Genomic DNA, 21,115 nt, shown 5'->3' on the forward strand with positions numbered 1-21,115 from the left:
CCGCCAGCTTTTGAGAGCAATCAGCTGATCTCCCAGCGGTCGGCTAATATGAGCGATCAGCTGATCGTTCACAATAGCCGGCCGCTGGCTTTTGAGAGCGATGAGCTGATCGGCCAGCTAATGAGAGCGATCAGCTGATCGGCTGGTCGCCGGCTTTTGAGAGCGATCAGATGATCTCCCGGCAGCCGGCTATTGTGAACGATCAGCTGATCGTTAGGCCGCCGAGAGACATTCATTTGAATGATTAAACACAAGATTTGAGCATGCGCAGTGAAAACTTAAGGATTCTGCTGCTCAAAAAAGTTACATGCTGCGTTCCTGCCGCCCAATGGTCAGTCGTTCCACGACTGATAAGTCGGGCGGCGGATGCAACGCAAGGGCATCAGTCGCAATCCGCCGCTCATACAAGTCTATGGGAAACAATGGAATCCGCCAAACGGATTGCATTGTTTATCAGAACGGCGAATTGTGACTGGTGATAAACAACGGAAATGTGAATATAGCCTAAGTCAACAGAAGCATGTTTTTGTGATTTACAGATCTTAGTAGTTTGCAAAATGATTTTTTGCAAACATTAGATGTGGTGTGACAAAGTAACAGCGGAATCGTCACAGTCCCTGTGTAGCACTTGCCTTAGAGCAGTAGCCATAACTATCACCATGGAATGAGAATTGTATCTCATAAAGGTGTCTGCTTCGTACATTGTTTTACTGTTATTCTTTAATTGCAGACGCTTACGTGGGTGCAACAAGGATCAGAACATGCCGAAAAAAACATTCCCTCTGAGCTGCCAAAGTCCAGTAACTTAATCATCAGTAACGGCCTCTCTCTCTCAGAAAACAAGTGCTTTACAGCGCTCGTAAAGGTAAAAATAGTATTCTTACCATTTTACATAGTTTAAATGTAAGTCAAATCTGTTTAGTTTTTGTTTTTTTCTTTTATAAATAATAACGTACTCTTTATATATTCCTTACTCAGATTAATCTCTGTGACCAAGGACAAGATCTGCATGGATTCTGTATTAATTTGTGCTTATATTGGTTTTATCTGTGCGCTTCTCCCATATTCTAAAACATACAGGTCTCACAAACTTACGGAGGAATTCAGCAACACTGACATTTTATACTCCGGTCTTGATCATAAGACCATTGGAGTGAAATACGCCAAATTTATTATGATACATAACTTTTAATTAAAAAAGTTGCGTAGTGCTGCAACTGTAAAAACATTGTGCAAACGAAAGAAAACACCATTCATGTCCAAAAGGACCACAATAGAACCAATCTTGGAACCACCACTCAAATGGGGGATGGTGACTGTCAGTAATATATCAAATTTAACAGACAAGATCCAGGGGTTCAACAATACATCAGTATCCAAAGTTAATGGACACTGTAAAATCAATTGTTTTGATCCAGATGACAGGTAAACAAAGCAACACAGTCCTCCTGTCTGTTGCTTAAACTTAGATTAGGTGTATTCCAGTGGGAACCGAACCTCTCATGATAACATAGTAATACACTATAATGAATGGAGTTGGTGATTTATCCAAAGGACAGGCATATAACCATATATGTTGACCCATTCACGCCAACCATTACCTAGAACAGAACAAAACAAACCAAGGTCACAGTGGTGTGATCCAGTTATGGGTACTCCAGTTCTGCTACAATCCAGTTATGGGTAACCCAGTTCTGCTATAATCCAGCTATGGGTACTCCAGTTCTGATATAACCCAGTTATGGGTACTCCAGTTCTGCTATAATCCAGTTATGGGTAACCCAGTTCTGCTGTAATGCAGCTATGGGTACTCCAGTTCTGCTAAAATCTGCAACTTTGTGGCACCAATTATAGTGAATCTGTTGGGCTATGCTAGTCCCTTTTGCCAAGCTCCTCTTGCTTTTCAGAAAAATTGAGAAGCTAGTGCTAAATCACAATTTATTTTGTACAACCATGCACTGCACAAAATTAAACATTTTTTTTTCCAGTTTCCTAAAATGGAAAGGAAATGTGTCATGTTTACTTTATGCCTTTTAGAGATCCGTTCATATTCAACTTGCTTAAGTGTTCACAACAACAGTAATTTTGACCAGGGGTGCCCAAACTTTTGCATGCCACTGTATGACGTACTGGTCCCACATGGTACAAGCCTACATTTTTTTTCCGGCAGATGATGGCTAAGATATTAAGCCATCATGTTCCTTAACAGTTGTGATTGGAGTAGAGCTCCACGGTTGGCTGTTAACCTGTTAAATGCTGCTGTCAGTCTGTAACTGCGGCATTTACATCGTGGATCAGCTAACCACTCATCAGCTCCCCTGCAACATGCCATTGAGTTGCCGTAAAAGCCAGGGGTCTGCTGAAGACCACTGTGCCTGTCATGACATTACTCTTGTGAAAGACAGCCCATGGCTGGCATTCATAGGAGATTTTTGTTATATTCAACAATGTGTCATTGCTGTATTTTATTCAATGTTCTCAGTGAGAGTAACAAAATTATAATCTTGTGATACCTTTTAATGGCCAACTAAAATAAAATAGTGATGTTACAAAGCAAGCATAAGCACAAGCGATTGGATGATTGCAGATTCAAGTGCCCTTAGGGAACTAACAAATACTGTGACAAGTAAAAAAATAAAAAAAAAAAATATATATATGTGTGTGTGTGTGTGTGTATATATATATATGTGTATGTATGTATATGTATAATATATATATACACACACACACACACACACACACACACACACACACACACACACACACACACACACACACCCCGTATTTTTCACTTTAAGGCGCACCTGATTATAAGACGCACCCCCAAATTTGGTGAAGGAATTGAGAATTTTTTAATAAATGGGGTCTGGCTTATAATGCCAGTGTATAGGGTATATGTCTCCCATAGCCCCCCCCATCCTAAAATTAGCCCCCTTAATCTTGACAGTGTATGTAAAGCGCTATGGAATTAATAGCGCTATATAAGTGGCCACCTTATATTGAATATAGCCCCCTTGTGCTGGCACACGTCCCCCAGTGATGCCACATGCCCCCTGTGGCTGGCCCACGGCCCCCTGTGGCTGGCCCACGGCCCCCTGTGGCTGGCACACAGCACCCTGTGTTAGATATCGCCCCCATGCTGCTGCTTTTAGTAAAATAAACTTTTTCCTTACCTTTTCCAGCACTGTTTTGTCCCGTGACTCCCTCCTTGGGGTTGAGCTCCAGCCTCCTGCATTTCCTGGTTCTCGGCCGGTCATTTGATCGGCACGGCAGAGTGATATCATCTCTGCGTGCATGATCACAGTGGCAGGAGGGAGACCGGGGAGACACGCTAGAGGGGGTAAGTAAAGAGTGTTTTATTTTACCATGGGCAGCAGTATGGGAGCCATATCTAACACAGGGGGGTCATGTGCGATCAAAGGAGGGCGCAAGCAGATACAATATATGCCGCTGCCCCAGCCCATTGCCGCGGTGCGGTTTCAGCACCATGGTGATGGACAGCGGCTGTGCATATATGAGCGGGAGCAGGAGATCAAACGCTGTCGCCCGCAGCTATCACCAGTCCCCAGCAGAGCTCCAGAGCTGCCCCCACCTCCCCTGGACTGTGTAATATATATATATATATATATATATATATATATATATATATATATATATATATAATATTTTTTTTTTCTTTAAAAAAACATACGCTTATAGTATCGCTGCGTACATAATGGTCCGATCTATGAAAATTTAAAATAAATGAATCCAACTGGTAAAGGGTGTATCGAGGATAAGAAAAAAAAAATCAAATTGCTGTAATTGCGTTTTTGCCGCAGCTAAACAAAAAAATTAAATAACTGATGATCAAGCATTGTATGTACCCCAAAATTACATCAATAAAAATATCAGCTCAGGGCACAAAAAAACAAGACCTCATACAACTCCATATCTCCAAAATGTAAAACTATACGGCTTTCATAAATTAGCGACTTAAGCTAATTTTTGGGGTGGGATTTATTTATGTATTTTTTTTAAGAATTTTTTTCCCCACCACCACTTAAGTAAAACAAAAACTATGCGTGTTTGGTATCTCCGTAATCGTACTGACCTGGATAAATCATACAGCAAAGTCATTTTTACTATAAAATTAATGATGTATTTAAGAAACACAAAAAATTGGAAAACTGCAAATTTTTGTTTGTTTTTTTGCGATTTTGTCACACTTGTACTGGAAAGCAGAAAAGAATCCATCACATGATAAAATGGATGGTGTTATTCAAAAGTAAGACTAGTCCTGCACAAAGCAAGCCCTTATACAGCGCTCTCACCAGAAAAATAAGAAAGTTATAACTCTTGAAATAAGGGGAGAAAAAAAAGGAAAGAACAAAAAATGGCAAATTATCCAGTCCTTAAAAGGAATATGTCAGCAGGTTTTTGCTATGTTAAGGGTGGTTTCACATCATTGTTTTTTTTTTTTTAACTGCGGCAAAAATGGATTTTTTTGCTGCAAAACTGGAGCCTTTACAAATGCGTTGTCATTTCAATGCATTTGCAATGGAATCGCGGAAAGATGGTCACTTGTGGTTGTGTGCGGCATACACTGGATCCGGTGAGATGCGGTATTTTATCTTTTTTCAAAAACGCTACTTATAGCGTTTTTGACCTCGGACAAAATACCGCATCCCACCGGATCCTTCATGTTGCGGTGGTACCTGCAATGCAGTTCAATGAGCGCCGGATCCTGCTCTACTGGAAGTCACCGCATTCTGGTAGGCAGGATCCTGTTGTCTGTACTGAGCATGCCCAGAAAGTAGTTCTTCCTCCCTCCGTGCTTTCTGATATAGTGGAGCTGCATCAGTTGAAGACAGAAGAAAGAAGACAGAATACCAGGATCGTGGAGGGGTGAGGGGGAGTAATAAAGATGGAGTCCCTAAGTGTGTATGTGTATTATTTTTAATAAAATATTTTTTCTCTATGTGATGTCTTTTTTTTTTTTTTTTTTTTTAAACCCTTTATTGGAGATTCTTAATGGCCGGGTCAAACTTGGCCTGACATTAAGAATCTCGGGCTTTATACCAGCTGGTAAAACAAAGCTGGTATTAACCCCTTATTAATCAGTGCCACTGGAAGAGTTGGATACAGCACCAGAAAATGGCGCTTCTATGAAAGCGCCATTTTCTGGGACGGCTGCGGACTGCAATTCACAGCGGGGAGTGGGGGGGGACAGTTGGGCCACCCTGCGCTGCGGCTTCCAGTCCCCAGCTGCCTAGTTGTACCTAGTTGGATACAAAAACTGGGCGAAGCCCACGTCATTTTTTTTTTCGTTTAATTATTTAATGAAATTCATGAAATAAAAAAAAAAAGGGCTTCCCTATATTTTTTGTTTCCAGCCGGGTACAAATAGGATGCTGGGGGTTGGGGGCAGCCCGTACCTGCCTGCTGTTCCTGGCTAGCATACAAAAATATGCCGAAGCCCACGTCATTTTCTTTTTTTTTTTTTTTATTTTTTGGGCAAAAAAACTTAAAAAAAAAAAAAAAAAAAAAAAAAAAAGGGGGGGGGCTTCCCTGGATTTTCCATTGCCAGTGAAGGTAACACCAAGCAGTGGGTTTTAGCAGCCAGTAGCTGCTTTGGTTACCCTTAGCAATAGTAAATGCAGCGGGAGTACACGCATATTTATTTATTTTTTTTTAACCCGTAAACCTAGGATTGGGGTTATGTGTTTGGGGTTTTTGTTTCTTTTTTATTTTTTAATGAATTAAAAAAAATCGACATTGGCTTTGTCCATTGAGCACCTGAGCATTTTACTGCTCACTCATCCCTACTCCTGACCACAAAGCCAGCAGAACGAGTAATCGGATAAGCTGACTCCAGTGTCGGCTGATTACTTGTTCTGTGTCCCCCTGCATCCATTGCAGTGTGTGTCGGCAGCTGAGTTTGCCCGCCACTGGAGTCCGCTGGTCTGAACTCAGCTGAACTCCAGCCCGTACACTCTGCGATGGATGCAGCGGGATACAGAGCAAGTAATCGGCCGACACTGGAGTCAGCTGATCTGATTACTTGTTCTGCTGGCTATGAGGTCAGGAGTTCACTTGTGTTCAGATCGGCTGACTCCGGTGTCGGCCGAACTCAGCTGAATTCCACAATGGATGCAGCGGGGCACAGACCAAGTCCAACACTGGAGTCAGCTGAGCTGAACTCAGCTGAACTCCTGACCACACAGCCCGCACACTGTCACACGTGATCGGCAACAGCCAGTGACTGCTGTTAACCTGCATCCATCGCAGCTTGTGAGAGCAGAAGTTCAGCTGACTCCCGATCAGCTGACTCCAGTGCTGGCCACTGTGTCCCGCTGCATCCCTTTTTTTCTGCCGGGGGCCATTTGGAAATTTCTACCAACCTTTGGGGGCCACAAAAAATTATCAATTTGAAGATTACCCTAATATATTTGTTGAAACAATTAACTCCCCCCCCCCCCTACTGTGGTGATATTCATCATGTCGCTTCTCACAACTGCTTTTCCAGATTTGTCTCAGTCTGGAGCACATTCAACTTTGTGAAAATAAGATTGGTAAACCATATACATCACATAGCAGATGCTGTACCTACACACAAGCTCTGACACAATGGCCGTATACTTCACACAGCCATGACACACTGGCCGTATACCGCAGACAGCCATGACACACTGGCCGTATACCGCACACTGCCATGACACACTGGCCATATACTTCACACAGCCCCGGCCGGCACCCTGTGTGACTGCACAGCTCGCACATAGCTACGGCCAGCCATGCTTGCAACAAATATGGGGATTTAAAGAGCCAATAGCCGACAAGAGTAGCATCTGCCTGAGCACTGCGGCCACTGAGAATCTGGCCAGTGGCCACAGAAAAAGCCATTGCTGGCCGCATACGGCCCGTGGGCCGGAGGTTCCCCACCCCTGATCTATGCGATACACCCTTGGTTTCAGAATCTCCTTGCCTACATTATGTTGCTGTCAGAATAGGTAGCAAAAACCTTTTGACAGATACCCTTTAAAGGGTTAAAGAATAGTCATTACTGCTTGCCCACTTGTAGCTAGTAAGATCAGTTGATACTGGGCGTGCTATTCAAGACAGTTAATACATTTTATATGTAAAATCCTTATTTTTTTTTTTATATTTCAGCAAAACCATTCAAAACCATGCCACGATAAAGTCCAGCGATTTAAGAAAATGAAGGATTCTAAACCCAAAGTGAAGAAGCTGAAGTATCACCAGTATATACCTCCTGATCAAAAGCAGAAAGGATCTCTAGGAATGGACTCCTCTTATGCGAAAATCCTCCAACAACAGCAGCTTTTTCTTCAGCTACAAATACTTAATCAACAGCAGCAGCATTACAACTATCAGACCATCCTTCCAGCGCCTCCAAAGTAAGCGTAATTGTTTTAAGCATTGCTCGGGGTTTCCAGGTGTTTCTCAGCAGTGGTTGTTAGAACACAATGTTCAACTTATCCCATTAGGTATTTCGACTCGATTTTACTATCTCTTCCAGTGCACTTCATACTTGATATAGGTATTGAGCAGTATTGATTAACGAACTGTTTGGTACTTGAATGCACTTAATGAGCATTTTGATGCTCGGCTACTCATTTACCAAGTATACCAAGTATGGAAGTTAATGGGGAACTCAAGCATTTTTCCGAAGATTTGCTCGAGTGTCAAACACCCGAGCATCAAACGGTTCTCTCATCACTAGTGAGCATTGTAATGTAAGGTAGTGAACCCTCAGTGTTAGAACTTGATGTGTTTTAAATTAAACTATACAGTCAGGCCTACAGATCTATGCGACATTAACTAGATCTAAATTGTGATGGCAGGGTTAGGGTATGTGCCCACGTTGCGTTTTTTCATGCTTTTCAGCAGCACCTTTTTAATGCCAAAATGCATGCGTTTTGATTTTCCAGCAAAGTCTGAGAAATATTTCTTGTGCACACCATGCTGTTATAAACGTTGCGTGAAATTTGCATATTTTTGGGCAAAAACTCTGCGTTTAACCCCTTAAGGACGAAGCCAGTTTTCTACTTAATGCCCAGGCCATTTTTTGTAATTTTGACCAGTGTCCCTTTATAAGGCTATAACTCTGGAACGCTTCAATGGATCCCGGTGATTCTGAGGTTGTTTTTTCGTGACATATTGGGCTTCATGTTAGAGGTAAATTTAGGATGATGTTTTTTATTTTTTTTTTGTGAAAAAATATGAAATTTGACAAAAAATTAAAATTTTGCAATTTTCAAACTTTTAATTTTTATGCCCATAAACCAGACAGTTATGTCACACAAAATAGTTAATAAACAACATTTCCCACATGTCTACTTTACATCATCACAATTTTTGAAACAAAATTTTTTGGGGTTAGGAAGTTATAAGGGGTCAAAGTTCATCAGCAATTTCCCATTTTTTCAAGAAAATTTACAAAACCATTTTTTTAGGGACCACATCCCATTTGAAGTGACTTTGAGAGTCCTAGGTGACAGAAAATACCCAAAAGTGACCCCATTCTAAAATCTGCACCCCTCAAGGTGCTCAAAACCACATCAAAGAAGTTTATTAACCCTTCAGGTGCCTCACAGGAACTAAAGTAATGTGGAATGAAAAAAAAAAGAATTAACATTTTACCTAAAAATGTTGCTTTAGCACTAATTTTCTTACTTTTTCAAGAGGTAGCACCAAAAATTGGAGCTCACACTTTGTTACCCACTTTCTTATGAGCGCGCCGATACCCCACATGTGGCGAGAAACCTCTGTACGGGCAAATGGTAGAGCTTGGAACGAAAGGAGCAATATTTGAATTTTTGAAAGCAAATTTGGCAGAAACAGATTGCGGGCACCATGTTGCATTTTTACAGCTCCCCTAAGGTACCTAAACAGCAGAAACCCCCCTCAAGTGACTCCATTTTGAAAACTAGACCCCTTAAGGCTTCTATCTAGGGGTATAGTGAGCATTTTGGACTGACAGGTACTTCACAGAATTTGATAACATTAGGTTGTCATATTGAACATTTTGAATTTTTTTAGCAAAAATGTTTCTTTAGCATCAATTTTCTCACTTTTTCAAGAGGTAGCTGCTAAAATTGGACCTCACACTTTGTTACCCACTTTCTTATGAGCACGCCGATACCCCACATGTGGCGAGAAACCTCTGTACGGGCAAATGATAGAGCTTGGAACGAAAGGAGCAATATTTGAATTTTTGAAAGCAAATTTGGCAGAAACAGATTGCGGGCACCATGTTGCATTTACAGGTCCCCTAAGGTACCTAAACAGCAGAAACCCCCCTCAAGTGACTCCATTTTGGAAACTAGACCCCTTAAGGCTTCTATCTAGGGGTATAGTGAGCATTTTGGAACAAAAGGAGCAATATTTGAATTTGGGAAAGGAAATTTGGCTGAATTTGGAATATAATCTCAAATTTGCAGAGCTTTTGGGTTTCAAGAACAACAGACAAATCCCATACATGTCTTTGTAAGTTATACCCTGTAATGTATTTATTTACAGAGGTAGGGAGTAGTTTGACACCATTTTTTATGCAGCTGATGCCTATTATAGATGGTGCACCATTTGGTCTTCAGGGTAAAACTGATGGAATCCCAGAACCTATTCAAAGCTTACAGAGACATTGTGCTACCAAACAAGAAAATCCTTCCAGGAATTATTACTCACAAAGGGCGGCATGCCCCTAAAAACACATTTACTGGACTTGGTCTTGCTAACAAAACAGTTGTAGAAGAAAGAATAAACTTTACTGGACGGAAGGGCAAAATGTTCAAATGTGGAGGAGTAGGCAGCCACTATGTGGCAAACCTGAGTGTGCCAAAGATGACAGAACACCAGCAGGGCCGGAAGGACAGCTTTATCTTCCAAATAACTGGTCGTACAATGTCTTCTTAGCTCCATCAATCCCTATATGAGGGACAAATATGCCAAGCGACATGGTACACCATAACAGGCTCCTGCCCGCCAAGGTAGGAACCGCTATGTGCACAAAACGACCAATCCGTTACAGAATTCTGAAAGTATTATTCGATGCAGGTGGTTCGGCAGGAACCCTGCAGTAAAGCCCATAGTGTATGAATATGGCACAGCATCATTGTTAGGGAATCCTCCAATAAAATGATCATGCCCATAATACCAAGATAAATGCAAAGAAAAATTTTGTGTAGCAAGACCTAGTGGTAATATGAATCAAACTAAAATAATTGGTAAAAAAAAATGTTGAGTAATGAAGTTCTGGAAAGTTGTCAAATGATGAGACTTTTCAAGAACATTAGTGGGGTCCACACTCTGGAGTCTAAAGATGTGGGCATGTGGACTGGGTTTTGTCTGAATAATTGTTTGGTATGTGATGATAAAGTCCTGGAATTAATTGTGAAATGGGGTAAAATGTGTTTTACTGCTGAAAATTTTCTCTTTATTACTAGTTCAAGAAAAAAAAATTACTGGGGCCCACTAAACAGAAATATAAAAGTAAAGTATTTGCAAAATTAAAAAAAAGCTGCTACCACACAGTTTGGTGTAATTTATTTATGCCAATTAATAATTGTGGGATGTGTGGTAGGTTTCAAAACAGGGGGAGATGCAAAGGCCTGGTTGGGAGGGGCACATGGGGCAGTAGTACCAGGAATCGCTCCTTGTGCCGTGCTTTCTACAAACACGGCATCTTTTTTGGGGATACCTTTGGGTGGGAGTGGAAGGGATGGGGTGAATGAAATGACGCTCGGACAGTCTCCGGACATCCTCTGACTCGAAGGCTTCCTCCTGTGCCTCCGAGTCAAAGAGGAGGCTCTCAATAATTTTCTCCTGGTATTGGAGGAAAGAGAGCGGTCCTTGAGATTTTTTGTAGAGGATGAAGCTATTGTAGGTAGCAACCTGTAGGAGATAGATTGCTACCTTTTTATACCAGGTCCTGGTTTTCCGCTTCACTAGATAAGGCTGAGCACCTGGTCAGACAGATCTACACCTCCCATGAACTTATTGTAGTCTGCGACACAGAGCGACTTCTGTTTGTCCCTGGTGGCGCCCCTGTCCCTTACCGTCACAGTGGTGTCCGCATGCAATGTGGTGAGCATGAAAACGTCCTTGCGGTCTCTCCATTTTATGGCAAGAAGATGGTCACTTGCCATTGAGGAGGACGCACCCTTCTCCACACGTTTAGACACCAACTGTGACGGTAGACCAACTCTGTTTTTTCTGATTGTTCCACAGGCCCCTGTGTTTGCAGCGAGGAGGGATTTAGAAAGGGGGACACTGGTGTAGTAATTATCGGTATACACGTGATAGCCTTTCTCAAGGAAGGGGGTCATTAGCTCCCAAACAATTTTGCCTGGGATGCCAATTGCCTGGGGGCAGTTTGGGGGGTTGATTTGGCGATCCCTCCCCTCGTAAATGAGAAAGGTACACGTGTAACCGGTTGTGCTTTCGCACATTTTGTATAATTTTATACCATATTTGGCACGCTTGGAGGGGATAAATTGTCGGAAAGACAGACGGCCCTTGTAGCTCATAAGGGACTAGTCTATAGAAACATTTTTGTCAGGGGTATACGAATTTAGGAAGGTAGTTTTTAGAAGGGATATTAGGGGTCTCAATTTATAAAGTCGGTCATAGTTTGGGTCATTTCTTTGGGGGGCTTGGGAATTATCGTTAAAATGCAGGAATCGCAAAAGGGACTCATATCGGGATCGGGTCATGATGGCTGCAAACACAGGGGTGCTGTGCACTGTTTTTGTTGCCCAGTACGAGCGGAGTGTAGGTTTTTTCACTAACCCCATGTTAAAAGTAATGCCCAAAAATTTTTTTAGTTCGGTGACATTTGTGGGGATCCAGGAGCGGGAATGGATGGAGGTAGGATTTTGGGATATATGTTGACGGGCATATAAATTGGTTTGGTGGACAAATAATTGGAGGACTTCTGGGGTAACATAAATTTGGAAAAAATCTAATGGGGTAAAATTTGTGACATTTACATTTATATCGGGGGTTGCTACAAATGGAGGAATTTGAGGGGGGAAGGACGGATCAGGATACCATAGTGGCCGGGGAAGGGCACTACTTGGACCGGCCTCTGACGTTTCAGCAGTGACGACCGATTCCGCTACCATCGGGCTGTCGGATCCCGAGGAGGAAGCAGAGTCGTCACCATCCGAAAATCGCTAGATTTCAGAGGCAGACTCTGTATCCGAGCCTGAACTGCCGGAGGCAAGAAGCATGTATGCCTGCTCGGCGGTAAATGTTCTCCGCGCCATTACGGTATTTTTCACTGCCTAGCAAAAAAAAGAAAAAAAAAATACTACAAATGTTTTTTTTTTTTGTTTTTTTTTGAAAAATAGATTTTTTTTTTTAACCCTAACCCTGATCTTAACCCTGATCCTAACCCTGATCCTAACCCTGATCCTAACCCTGATCCTAACCCTGATCCTAACCCTGATCCTAACCCTGATCCTAACCCTGATCCTAACCCTGATCCTAACCCTGATCCTAACCCTGATCCTAACCCTGATCCTAACCCTGATCCTAACCCTGATCCTAACCCTGATCCTAACCCTGATCCTAACCCTGATCCTAACCCTGATCCTAACCCTGATCCTAACCCTGATCCTAACCCTGATCCTAACCCTGATCCTAACCCTGATCCTAACCCTGATACTAACCCTGATCCTAACCCTGATCCAAGAAAAAAAAATCTAAAATAAAAATTCTAACTAAAGGGGGATTCTGACGGAGGTGATGAGGATATTTGGGGGGGGGGGGATATTTTGGGTGAGGATATTGGAGATGAGGATGAGTGATTTATAATATAAATTGGTGGGGTTTTTTTTCTGACAGAAACAGCAGCAAATGTAGTCTCTCTCTCTCTTCTCTCCCAGATCAACTACAAGGGAGAGAAGAGGGAGGCAGACTCAAATGCTGCCATTTGCAAAATATTTTGGGTATTTGATCACTGTGATAGGGTCTAACACAGTGATCAAATGTCAGGAACCAATGAAATTAATTCCTGACGTTGCTAGGTGGAAGGAGGCAGACTTCAGCGGTCGAACTGCGCATGCGCCTGCCATTTTACACGGACACGAGAAGGAGGGGGGCCGGGGGAATGCCGTGGGAACTCGGTAACGAGACCCAGGTACCGGGGGGGGGGACCGAGAGGGACCGTTCTCTCACATTTGACTGTTAGATCACGTCAAATGTGAGAGAAACCATTAAAAACCGGCATTTCATTTTGCTGGTACATGCTTGCCGTTATTCGGTTAATAACGGCGATCACCGTACCTTTAAATGAAAAAACCGTCCCGAACCGTAATCTCCGGGGTCTCAGCTACCCCCGGCAGCTGAAACCCCGGAAATTTTCTTACTCTGGGGGGCGCTAGACCCTTTTTTCCGACCGCCGTTAAAAAGCGGCGGATCGGAAGAAGTACCCTAATTTGTCGCCGTTAAAAGGCGTATCGGTGGTCGTTAAGGGGTTAAAGAAGCAACATGTCAATTGTTTATGCCATTTTGGCAGCGTTTCCCATCCATTCAATTTAATACAAAACTGCAGCGTTTCTAAAAGTACTAAAAACTCATGAAATCAGCAAGGTGCACATAGCCTACTTTCTTTGCGTTTTACATGCATTTTTAAAGCCAAAAGCATTGCCCTTTCTGCCAGAGGATGCTTTTTGAACTGCAACTACCTCGACGCAACGTGGGCACATAGCCTAAGGGCAAGGTGGCGGATCTTATGGAGTGTGTATCCAGCAGGTAGGCCCAGTTTTAAGAACATCTATGGTTGATTTATATGATCTAATATCAGATCATTTAACAAGTGCCCTTTCGCTGTATCTGTGTCGTTCAGTATTTATTTACTAGCCTCTTTACAAAGAATGATGAGAGTAGAATGACCACTAATAGGTGCCCATATTACTTCCCCATAGAAAATGGCCAATGCTCGACTGACTCAATAACTCCAGAGGTCCTCTGACATTAATATTAGCACAAAAACTATACCTTGTGAGCCTTAAGTGGCTGAGCATCTACAGGGAAGCCTTACATCCCCAGCATCGGAGGGCGTAGTATGCCACCACTGGACTTTAGAGCAGTGGACACGTGGTGTTTGGAGTCGTGAATCACGCTTCTCTATCGGCAATCTGATAGATGAATCTGGGTTTGGCGAGTACCAGGATAATGTTAGATGCCTGACTGCATTGTGCAAGCTATAAAATGTTGTGCAGGGATAATGTTATAGGGTTCACCTAGGCTTCCTATTTTCTGTGATGGGAAAGGTTAATACTTTAGCATGCAAAAGTATTTGGACCATTATATGCTTCCAATTGAGTGGCAGCATTTAGGGGAAGGTCCTTTTTTGTTTCAGCATTACTCTGCCCCATTGCACATAGCAGAGTCCATAAAGGCAAGGTAGGGTGATCTTGGTGTAACACGTCACACAGCGCATTAACCACAATCCCATCAAACGTTTGGATGAAATGAAGATTGCAAGCCAAATGTTATTGTCCAATATCATTGTGTGACTTCACAAATAATTTTCTGAATGAATGGGCAAAAATTCAAACGGGCACCCTGCAAAACATTAGGGTATATTCACGTGAAGCATTTGCACTTTTTAACCTCAGTTTTCCAAAATCGCTGTAAAAACTCATCATGAACACATAGACTCTTATAGTAGGGACCAATCTCAGATAAATGCCTGTTTATTAAAATGGGATGTCATAGAAGCTCCTGAGATGCAATGTATCGGGATTGCCAGACTGTGACAGGAGGGGCAAGGTTGGGTGGTCTGTCAACATAAACTGTAAATTGCAAATCTCTTATTCACGGAAAAAAAGCTTTATTTACAATAAAGCAAATTATTATATTTCTTTTGTGCATGCAATTTATGAAGTAAAACACATAAATAAAAGTGAACTTCCTTAAAGAGAGTCTGTCAGCAGGTTTTTCCTCTATATTCTTACAGCTGCATGAGGTGGGGACAGAGACCCTTATTCCAGCAGTGTGTCACTTGTCGGGCTGCATTCTTCCATTTTGATATATTCCAGTTTTTTCTTCTACAGATTTAGTTCTCTGAATGCTGAGCCCTGTATAACCCCGCCCACACCACTGATTGGCAGCTTTCTGTTTACACTTACAGCTCCTAATCAGTGGTAGGGGTGTGGTAACACAGAGCATTTGACTAGGAGGCAGAAACACCTAGTCCTGTAGTGATAATGTCCTGCTGATAAAATACTGACACACAACCCAGTAAGTGGCACATCACTGTAATCTGACTACTGGGAGTGTTTCATCAGCTTTTTATATAAATAAAAAGAAAATATTGATAAACATAAATCTTATATGCAGTATTGTATATGGTGTAATGATATGTAGAGATGACAAAAGTTCCTTAACCACCCGGTGATTTTCTTTTTTTGTGCTTTTGTTTTTTTCCTTTCCTTTTTCCTAAAGTCATAACATTTTTATTTTTACGTCAATATAGCTGTATGAGGGCTTGTTTTCTTGCAGGACCAGTTGTACTTTTGAATTAAACCATTAATTTTACCATATACTGGAAGATTGGGGAAAAAAAAATCCAAGTGCGTTGAAATAGCAAAAAAAAAAAAGTGCAATTCCACATATGTTTTTTTATTCACCATGTTCACTATATAGTAAAACTAGTCTGGCATTATGATTCTCCAGGTCAATATGTAGATGCCAAACATGGATAGTTTTCTTTCAGTTTAAGTAGTAAAAAAAAATCTGAAGTTTGTAGAAAAAACAGCAAAAACACTTTTGGCGCTATTTTCCAGGAACTGTAGTGTTCTTTTTTCGGGTTTTCGGACAAAACCGAATTCATTATCTTTCCTCCTCCTCACTCAATGCTTCCAACCAACCTATCCATCAATGTCAATGGCTGCTCACTTTCCCCAGTCCCATGTGCTCGCTGCCTGGAGGTAACTCTAGACTCTGATCTCTCTTTCAAGCCACACATTCAAGGTCTCTTCACCTCCTGCCGCCTCCAACTCAAAAATATCTCCCGGATTCGTACATTCCTTTCCCAAAAAGCAGCAAAAAAACTAGTGCATGCCCTTATTGTCTCTCAACTAGACTATTGCAACCTCCTGCCTCCCTTCTAACAGTCTCGTACCCCTACATTCTATTCTAAACTATGCTGCCCGACTAATCCACCTGACCCCCCCCCCCCCCCGCTACTCTCCCCGACCTCTCCCCTCTGCCAATCCTTTCACTGGCTTCCCATTGCTCAACGACTGCAGTTCCAAATGCTAACCATATCCTACAAAGCCATCCACAACCTGTCTCCTTCCTACATCTGTGACCTAGTCTCCCGGTACGTAATCTTCGATCCTCACAAGATCTCCTTCTCTACTCCCCTCTTATCTCCTCTTCCCACCATCACATCCAAGATTTTCGCCCCATACTCTGGAATGCTCTGCCACAACATATCAGACTCTCTCCTACCTTGATAAGCTTCAAAAGGACCCTGAAGACCCACTTCTTCCGACAACCCTACAACCTGCAGTAACCCTCAGTCTGCTATAGCGCCACATGACCATCTCTACCCTCACCTACTGTACTCTCGCACATCCTTGTAGACTGTGAGCCCTCGCGGGCAGCGTCCTCTCTCCTCCTGTACCAGTCTGTGCCCTGTTTTGTTTGATTATTGTACTTGTCCCTATTATGTGTACCCCTTTTCACAAGTAAAGCACCATGGAATAAATGGCGCTATAATAATAAATAATAATAAGTGATGACTTTATACGCCCTAAACTGATGTTTTTACTGATTAGCATTTTTTGACTAGATGTGATGTTTTGATCGCCTCGTAATGTATTTTATTGCAATGTTGCTACAGCCAAAAAAAGTAATTGTGGCTTTTTGATTTTTTTTTAAGTTACGCTGTTGATCAATCCGTTTAATTTATTTTATATTTTGATATATCGGACATTTCTGAACACAGCAATACCAACTATGCATTTTTTATTGTTTTCAATGGGGCAACAGAGGGGTGATTTGAACGTGTTTATTTGTTCATATTTTTAAAAAAAAAAAAAAAAAATTAACGATTGTAATTACTAGTTTCCTTAAGGGACTTGAAGCTGCGATCAGCCGATCCCTTGTGCTATACAGAGCAGGGCATCAGAAATTATGATTTCCTATAAACGGCAGCTGGCGTTCAAAGGAAGTTAATCTTCACAGAGACGGGGGTTATCATCTGAACCCCCATTTGTCATGACAACCCATCAGCTCTGCTCGATCACGTCGTGGGACTGCCAATGGGACACACTCCCTGACAGTGCGTTAAATTTCCCTGTCAGATATTGACAGTAGGACTTAATTGGTTCACAGCCACTGGTGGATCGTCTATACACTCTCGGCTGTAAGAGGCACAAGGCGGCCAATCAGATCAGCATTATGATGCAGGTGAGCTGTGCAAGCCAATGTCAAATAGAAGGACACCATCTATGAAGTAAATATTCGTGATAGGTTCTGAAGGGATTATCATATATTGTGATCGAATATGTCCTATAATAACGGAGTTAAAAAGAATTTTGTTAAAAAATTGTGTACTCTGGAATGAAAGCTAAGGTTGGTCTATACTAGTTTTGTCTAACCTTATTGTACTTTCTCCCTCCTCTTTGTAGGCCACTGCATGACCAACAGGCCACGTCTGTTACTGCCACTGCGGTGCGCACTTTACCTACAGTCAGCATCTCAACTCATTGTGCCCCTATGGGATTTAAGCAGAACAACATTATGCCAATTACTGCAACAAAAACAGGTCCTCTGCCAAGCAATTTGGATGACATGAAGGTACAGTAAATGTTAAGTATCGTTAATTTTGCATATTGGCATACTCTGAAATCTCCTGCCACCTCATCTACAGTAGTACAAAAGATCTCTTGTGCAGTTAGTAGTCGCAATAAAATAAAGTATACAAAATGGCAAAACAGATGAATAACAAATAAAATAAAAAAAAATTGTTCACACATTGCAAGATTTATGTGATCATAAAATGCAGCAGCCCATCCTCGTGGTTCCCTACTTTGTATTAAATCCAGAGATCTATTTACGGTGTGAAAGAGGATACAAATTATGGGATTAAAATAGTTGCTGTACCTTTTCTCTAGCTCCCTTCTGTCCTTTGCACTGACTGGCTGCCCACACAGAATTTCGTCTAATGGGACGATCTAGCACAGGAAAGATCTTTAAAAGACCTGTCTGTTATCTGTTCTTTAAAATGGGAAGTATAAATTCTATTAAAACTAATGGATATGACTACTGTTTTTTTGTTAAAGAGGAAGTGTGTAGATAAAATAAATGTTAATTAAGTAACAATACTGCTTCTGTGACAGTTAAAAAGATTTCCAGTGCATAGAGACTAAGGGCCCAAAGGGGCATGGTGGAGTCAGACACTCCTTATTTATGAACTGGTGTACGCCTCTTCATGAATTTAGGGCGCCTGACGAGTGGCATGCGCCTCCATGCACTATGGGAGATATCTCATTTCAGTCAGGTACTGGAGTGAGATATCTGGCATAGGGAACTCCGTAGCTGATAAGTTGAGTTTTGGTGTCTGGCCCCATCCCACTCTAACTCTGCCCATTTTGTTGGAGATTCAAGAAACTGCCATGAGAATGCCAAAAGTTAAAGAATTTAGGCACAACTCCAAGTTGTGCCTAAATTTTGTTCTGTTTCAAAGCTTTTACACTGCAATTCTAGCGTAAAAGCTGTGATGAACCGGGTTCAATGTTTATATTTGGACCAGCCCTCTGGGAAATATTTTTTTTTATGCAACTTTAGGCAGATATCTTGCTGTAATTGCGAATATGTCACAGAAAAATGTGTTCTTTATCGAGAAGGTCTTGACTGAAAAGCTGATATTTTTAGAACATTTCACTTTAACTCTTAGTGTATGACAGTGATGGGGCGTGGCCTGGGCATGGAGGGATAAAGAAGCCTTGGGAATCTGCTCCTGCCCTGACCTAGGGATACACTGCAACAGCGTCTCTTTTATCTGGCTTCAGGCAGCGAATGGGCAAGAAGAAGGGGAGAGGAAGCCCCCAGACCACATTTAATCCATCGGGGACCCCTACTCGCTATATACGGAGCTACATGCAGGACCCGGCTCAGGAAGCTACTGGGCGCAAGATGGCTGACACAGCAATGCACACAAGAAGCGGCCGCTCGCTGAGTGCGGCGGTAGCGGCTGCTGAAGATTTACAGGTTGCAAGCGGCGTGGAGAGGCAGGCGGCAGAGTCCGGCGGCGACAGGGAACAGAAGCAGGTTAGTGGGGAACAGGCCAGCGCGGCTCCTGCGGTGGGAGGACAAGATGGCGCTGCACCCACGTGCGCTGGTGGTGCAGCAGTAGCGACCACAGATTATACCTATGTGGCATCCCCCTGTGCAGGACCAGGAGGAAAGGACAGTGAAAGCGGGAGGCCCTCGGCTGTGAGGAATCCCTCTTACCTCCCATCCAGCAGGAGTGCTCACTACATCAGGCTTGGAGGTTTGGCTAATGGAGGAGGGGGAGGTGGTGTTTCCCAGCCATGGAGCTGTTGCAGGCTTGGAGCTGTGTGTTCCCCCTGTGCCCCTTGGAGCTGCTGGGACTGTGTCTTATGGGGAGAGCATCCCTGCAGGATTGCATGCCACAGCTGCAAGATCAGAAATTGCTGCATAAGCTGCTGAGCTTATTAACATCAGTGAAGGAGGGGGTCACCCTGCACACCAGTCCATGCTCCAGATGTGGAGGGTGCTAGAGGGCCTTAGCTCCCATATTAGAAATATCCCAACGAAAGCTGACATGGAGTCCATATATAGACAGATTGGAAAGCTCCTACAGATCAGAGCTCTCAGGCCTGAGAGACGAAGTCCAGCAGATGGGGGAGAGAGTGGGGTCTATTGAATCTGCAACACAATCTCTATCAATTAAAGTAACCGAGCAGGACTCTGCCCTGGCCTCTCACACGGCACACTTCCAATATTTAGCCAATCATATTAATGATATTGAAAATCGTAATAGGCGCAACAATATAAGGGTCCGCGGCCTGCCGGAATCGATTGAATCTGTCGACCTTGATAAATCCCTTCGCCATATCTTTAATGCTTTGCTGCAAGTTCCCTTGGACTCACCTTTGGAACTAGATAGATCACACAGAGCTCTGGGCCCTCGGTCCTTGGACCCGGACCGACCCAGGGATGTTATTTGCAAGGTCCACAGATACCAGCTGAAGGATGCCATCATGATGCGGGCCCGCTCGGCAGAGAACGTACGCCACCAGGGACAGAGGATCCAACTCCTGCCGGACTTATCCAGGTGGACTTTACAGAAAAGGAGGGCATTGAGGCCGCTCCTGGATTCTCTACGTCAACGAAACATCCCCTACACATGGGGGTTCTCTTTCCGCCTTAGGGTCCGGCGGGCGGGCAGGATGCACGTCTTGAGTCACCCTGGGGGTATCCCGGCATTAGCAGCGGCCCTACATATCCCAGAGGTGACTATCACGGGATGGCCGTGCTTGCCTCCGGGGGGACCTGGAGATGTGCATCCTGTGGCGGCCCGGGCGAGGAGGGGAAATCTGCAAGATGCCCCTGAAGATCGTGGCTGAGATGTGGTAATTGAGATGAAAGGGAAAAATTTGATACTCAATTTTGCCTGAGAACTATGGATAAATTTTTCCTGCAGTAGTTTGAGATGCATAATGGGGGGAGGAAAGGGGAAAAAAAGAAGGAAAAAAAAAAGTATTTGTTTTTGTGTTGCTTAATTGAAATATGTTGGGGGCGGTTCCCTCTTTGGAGGCAATGGCCTGGGTCGTGGCCCCTTCGGGGACGTCTAGCTCCGTTTGAGGGGCTGGTTCGTCCCTGTGGGGGCTACACTCGTAGCCGCAGGGTTAACTGAAAGTGTGGGCAGAATATAAAATTATAAAGTTATGATGGATGACATAAGTTGCTCAGGTGGTGTATACTGGGTCGGGGGGAGTTCCCCTCCGTGTTCAGTCCGTTTCTTTTCTGGGGTTGTTGCACTTGGCAGGCCAAGGCGCAGCTATATAAAAGATCTACCCCAATCACTCGTCTGGTTAGACGTCAACTTTGGCCCTTCTGTGGT

The 21,115-nt window shown here is 43.1% G+C and overlaps 1 protein-coding gene across 2 annotated transcripts in view; it reads left to right on the forward strand.

The window, feature by feature from the left end:
- Positions 1–21,115, forward strand: part of MRTFA (myocardin related transcription factor A) — a 286,868-nt gene that overhangs the window by 212,391 nt on the left and 53,362 nt on the right. For both annotated transcript variants that reach the window (XM_075321914.1, XM_075321915.1), the window contains 3 exons: positions 731–865; positions 7,153–7,400; positions 17,655–17,823. In XM_075321914.1, the coding sequence (XP_075178029.1) occupies positions 731–865; positions 7,153–7,400; positions 17,655–17,823 (552 nt within the window). The remainder of the gene's footprint in view (positions 1–730; positions 866–7,152; positions 7,401–17,654; positions 17,824–21,115) is intronic.

This window comes from Anomaloglossus baeobatrachus, chromosome 8 (genome assembly GCF_048569485.1).
Source record: "Anomaloglossus baeobatrachus isolate aAnoBae1 chromosome 8, aAnoBae1.hap1, whole genome shotgun sequence".
Taxonomy (NCBI): Eukaryota; Metazoa; Chordata; class Amphibia; order Anura; family Aromobatidae; genus Anomaloglossus; species Anomaloglossus baeobatrachus.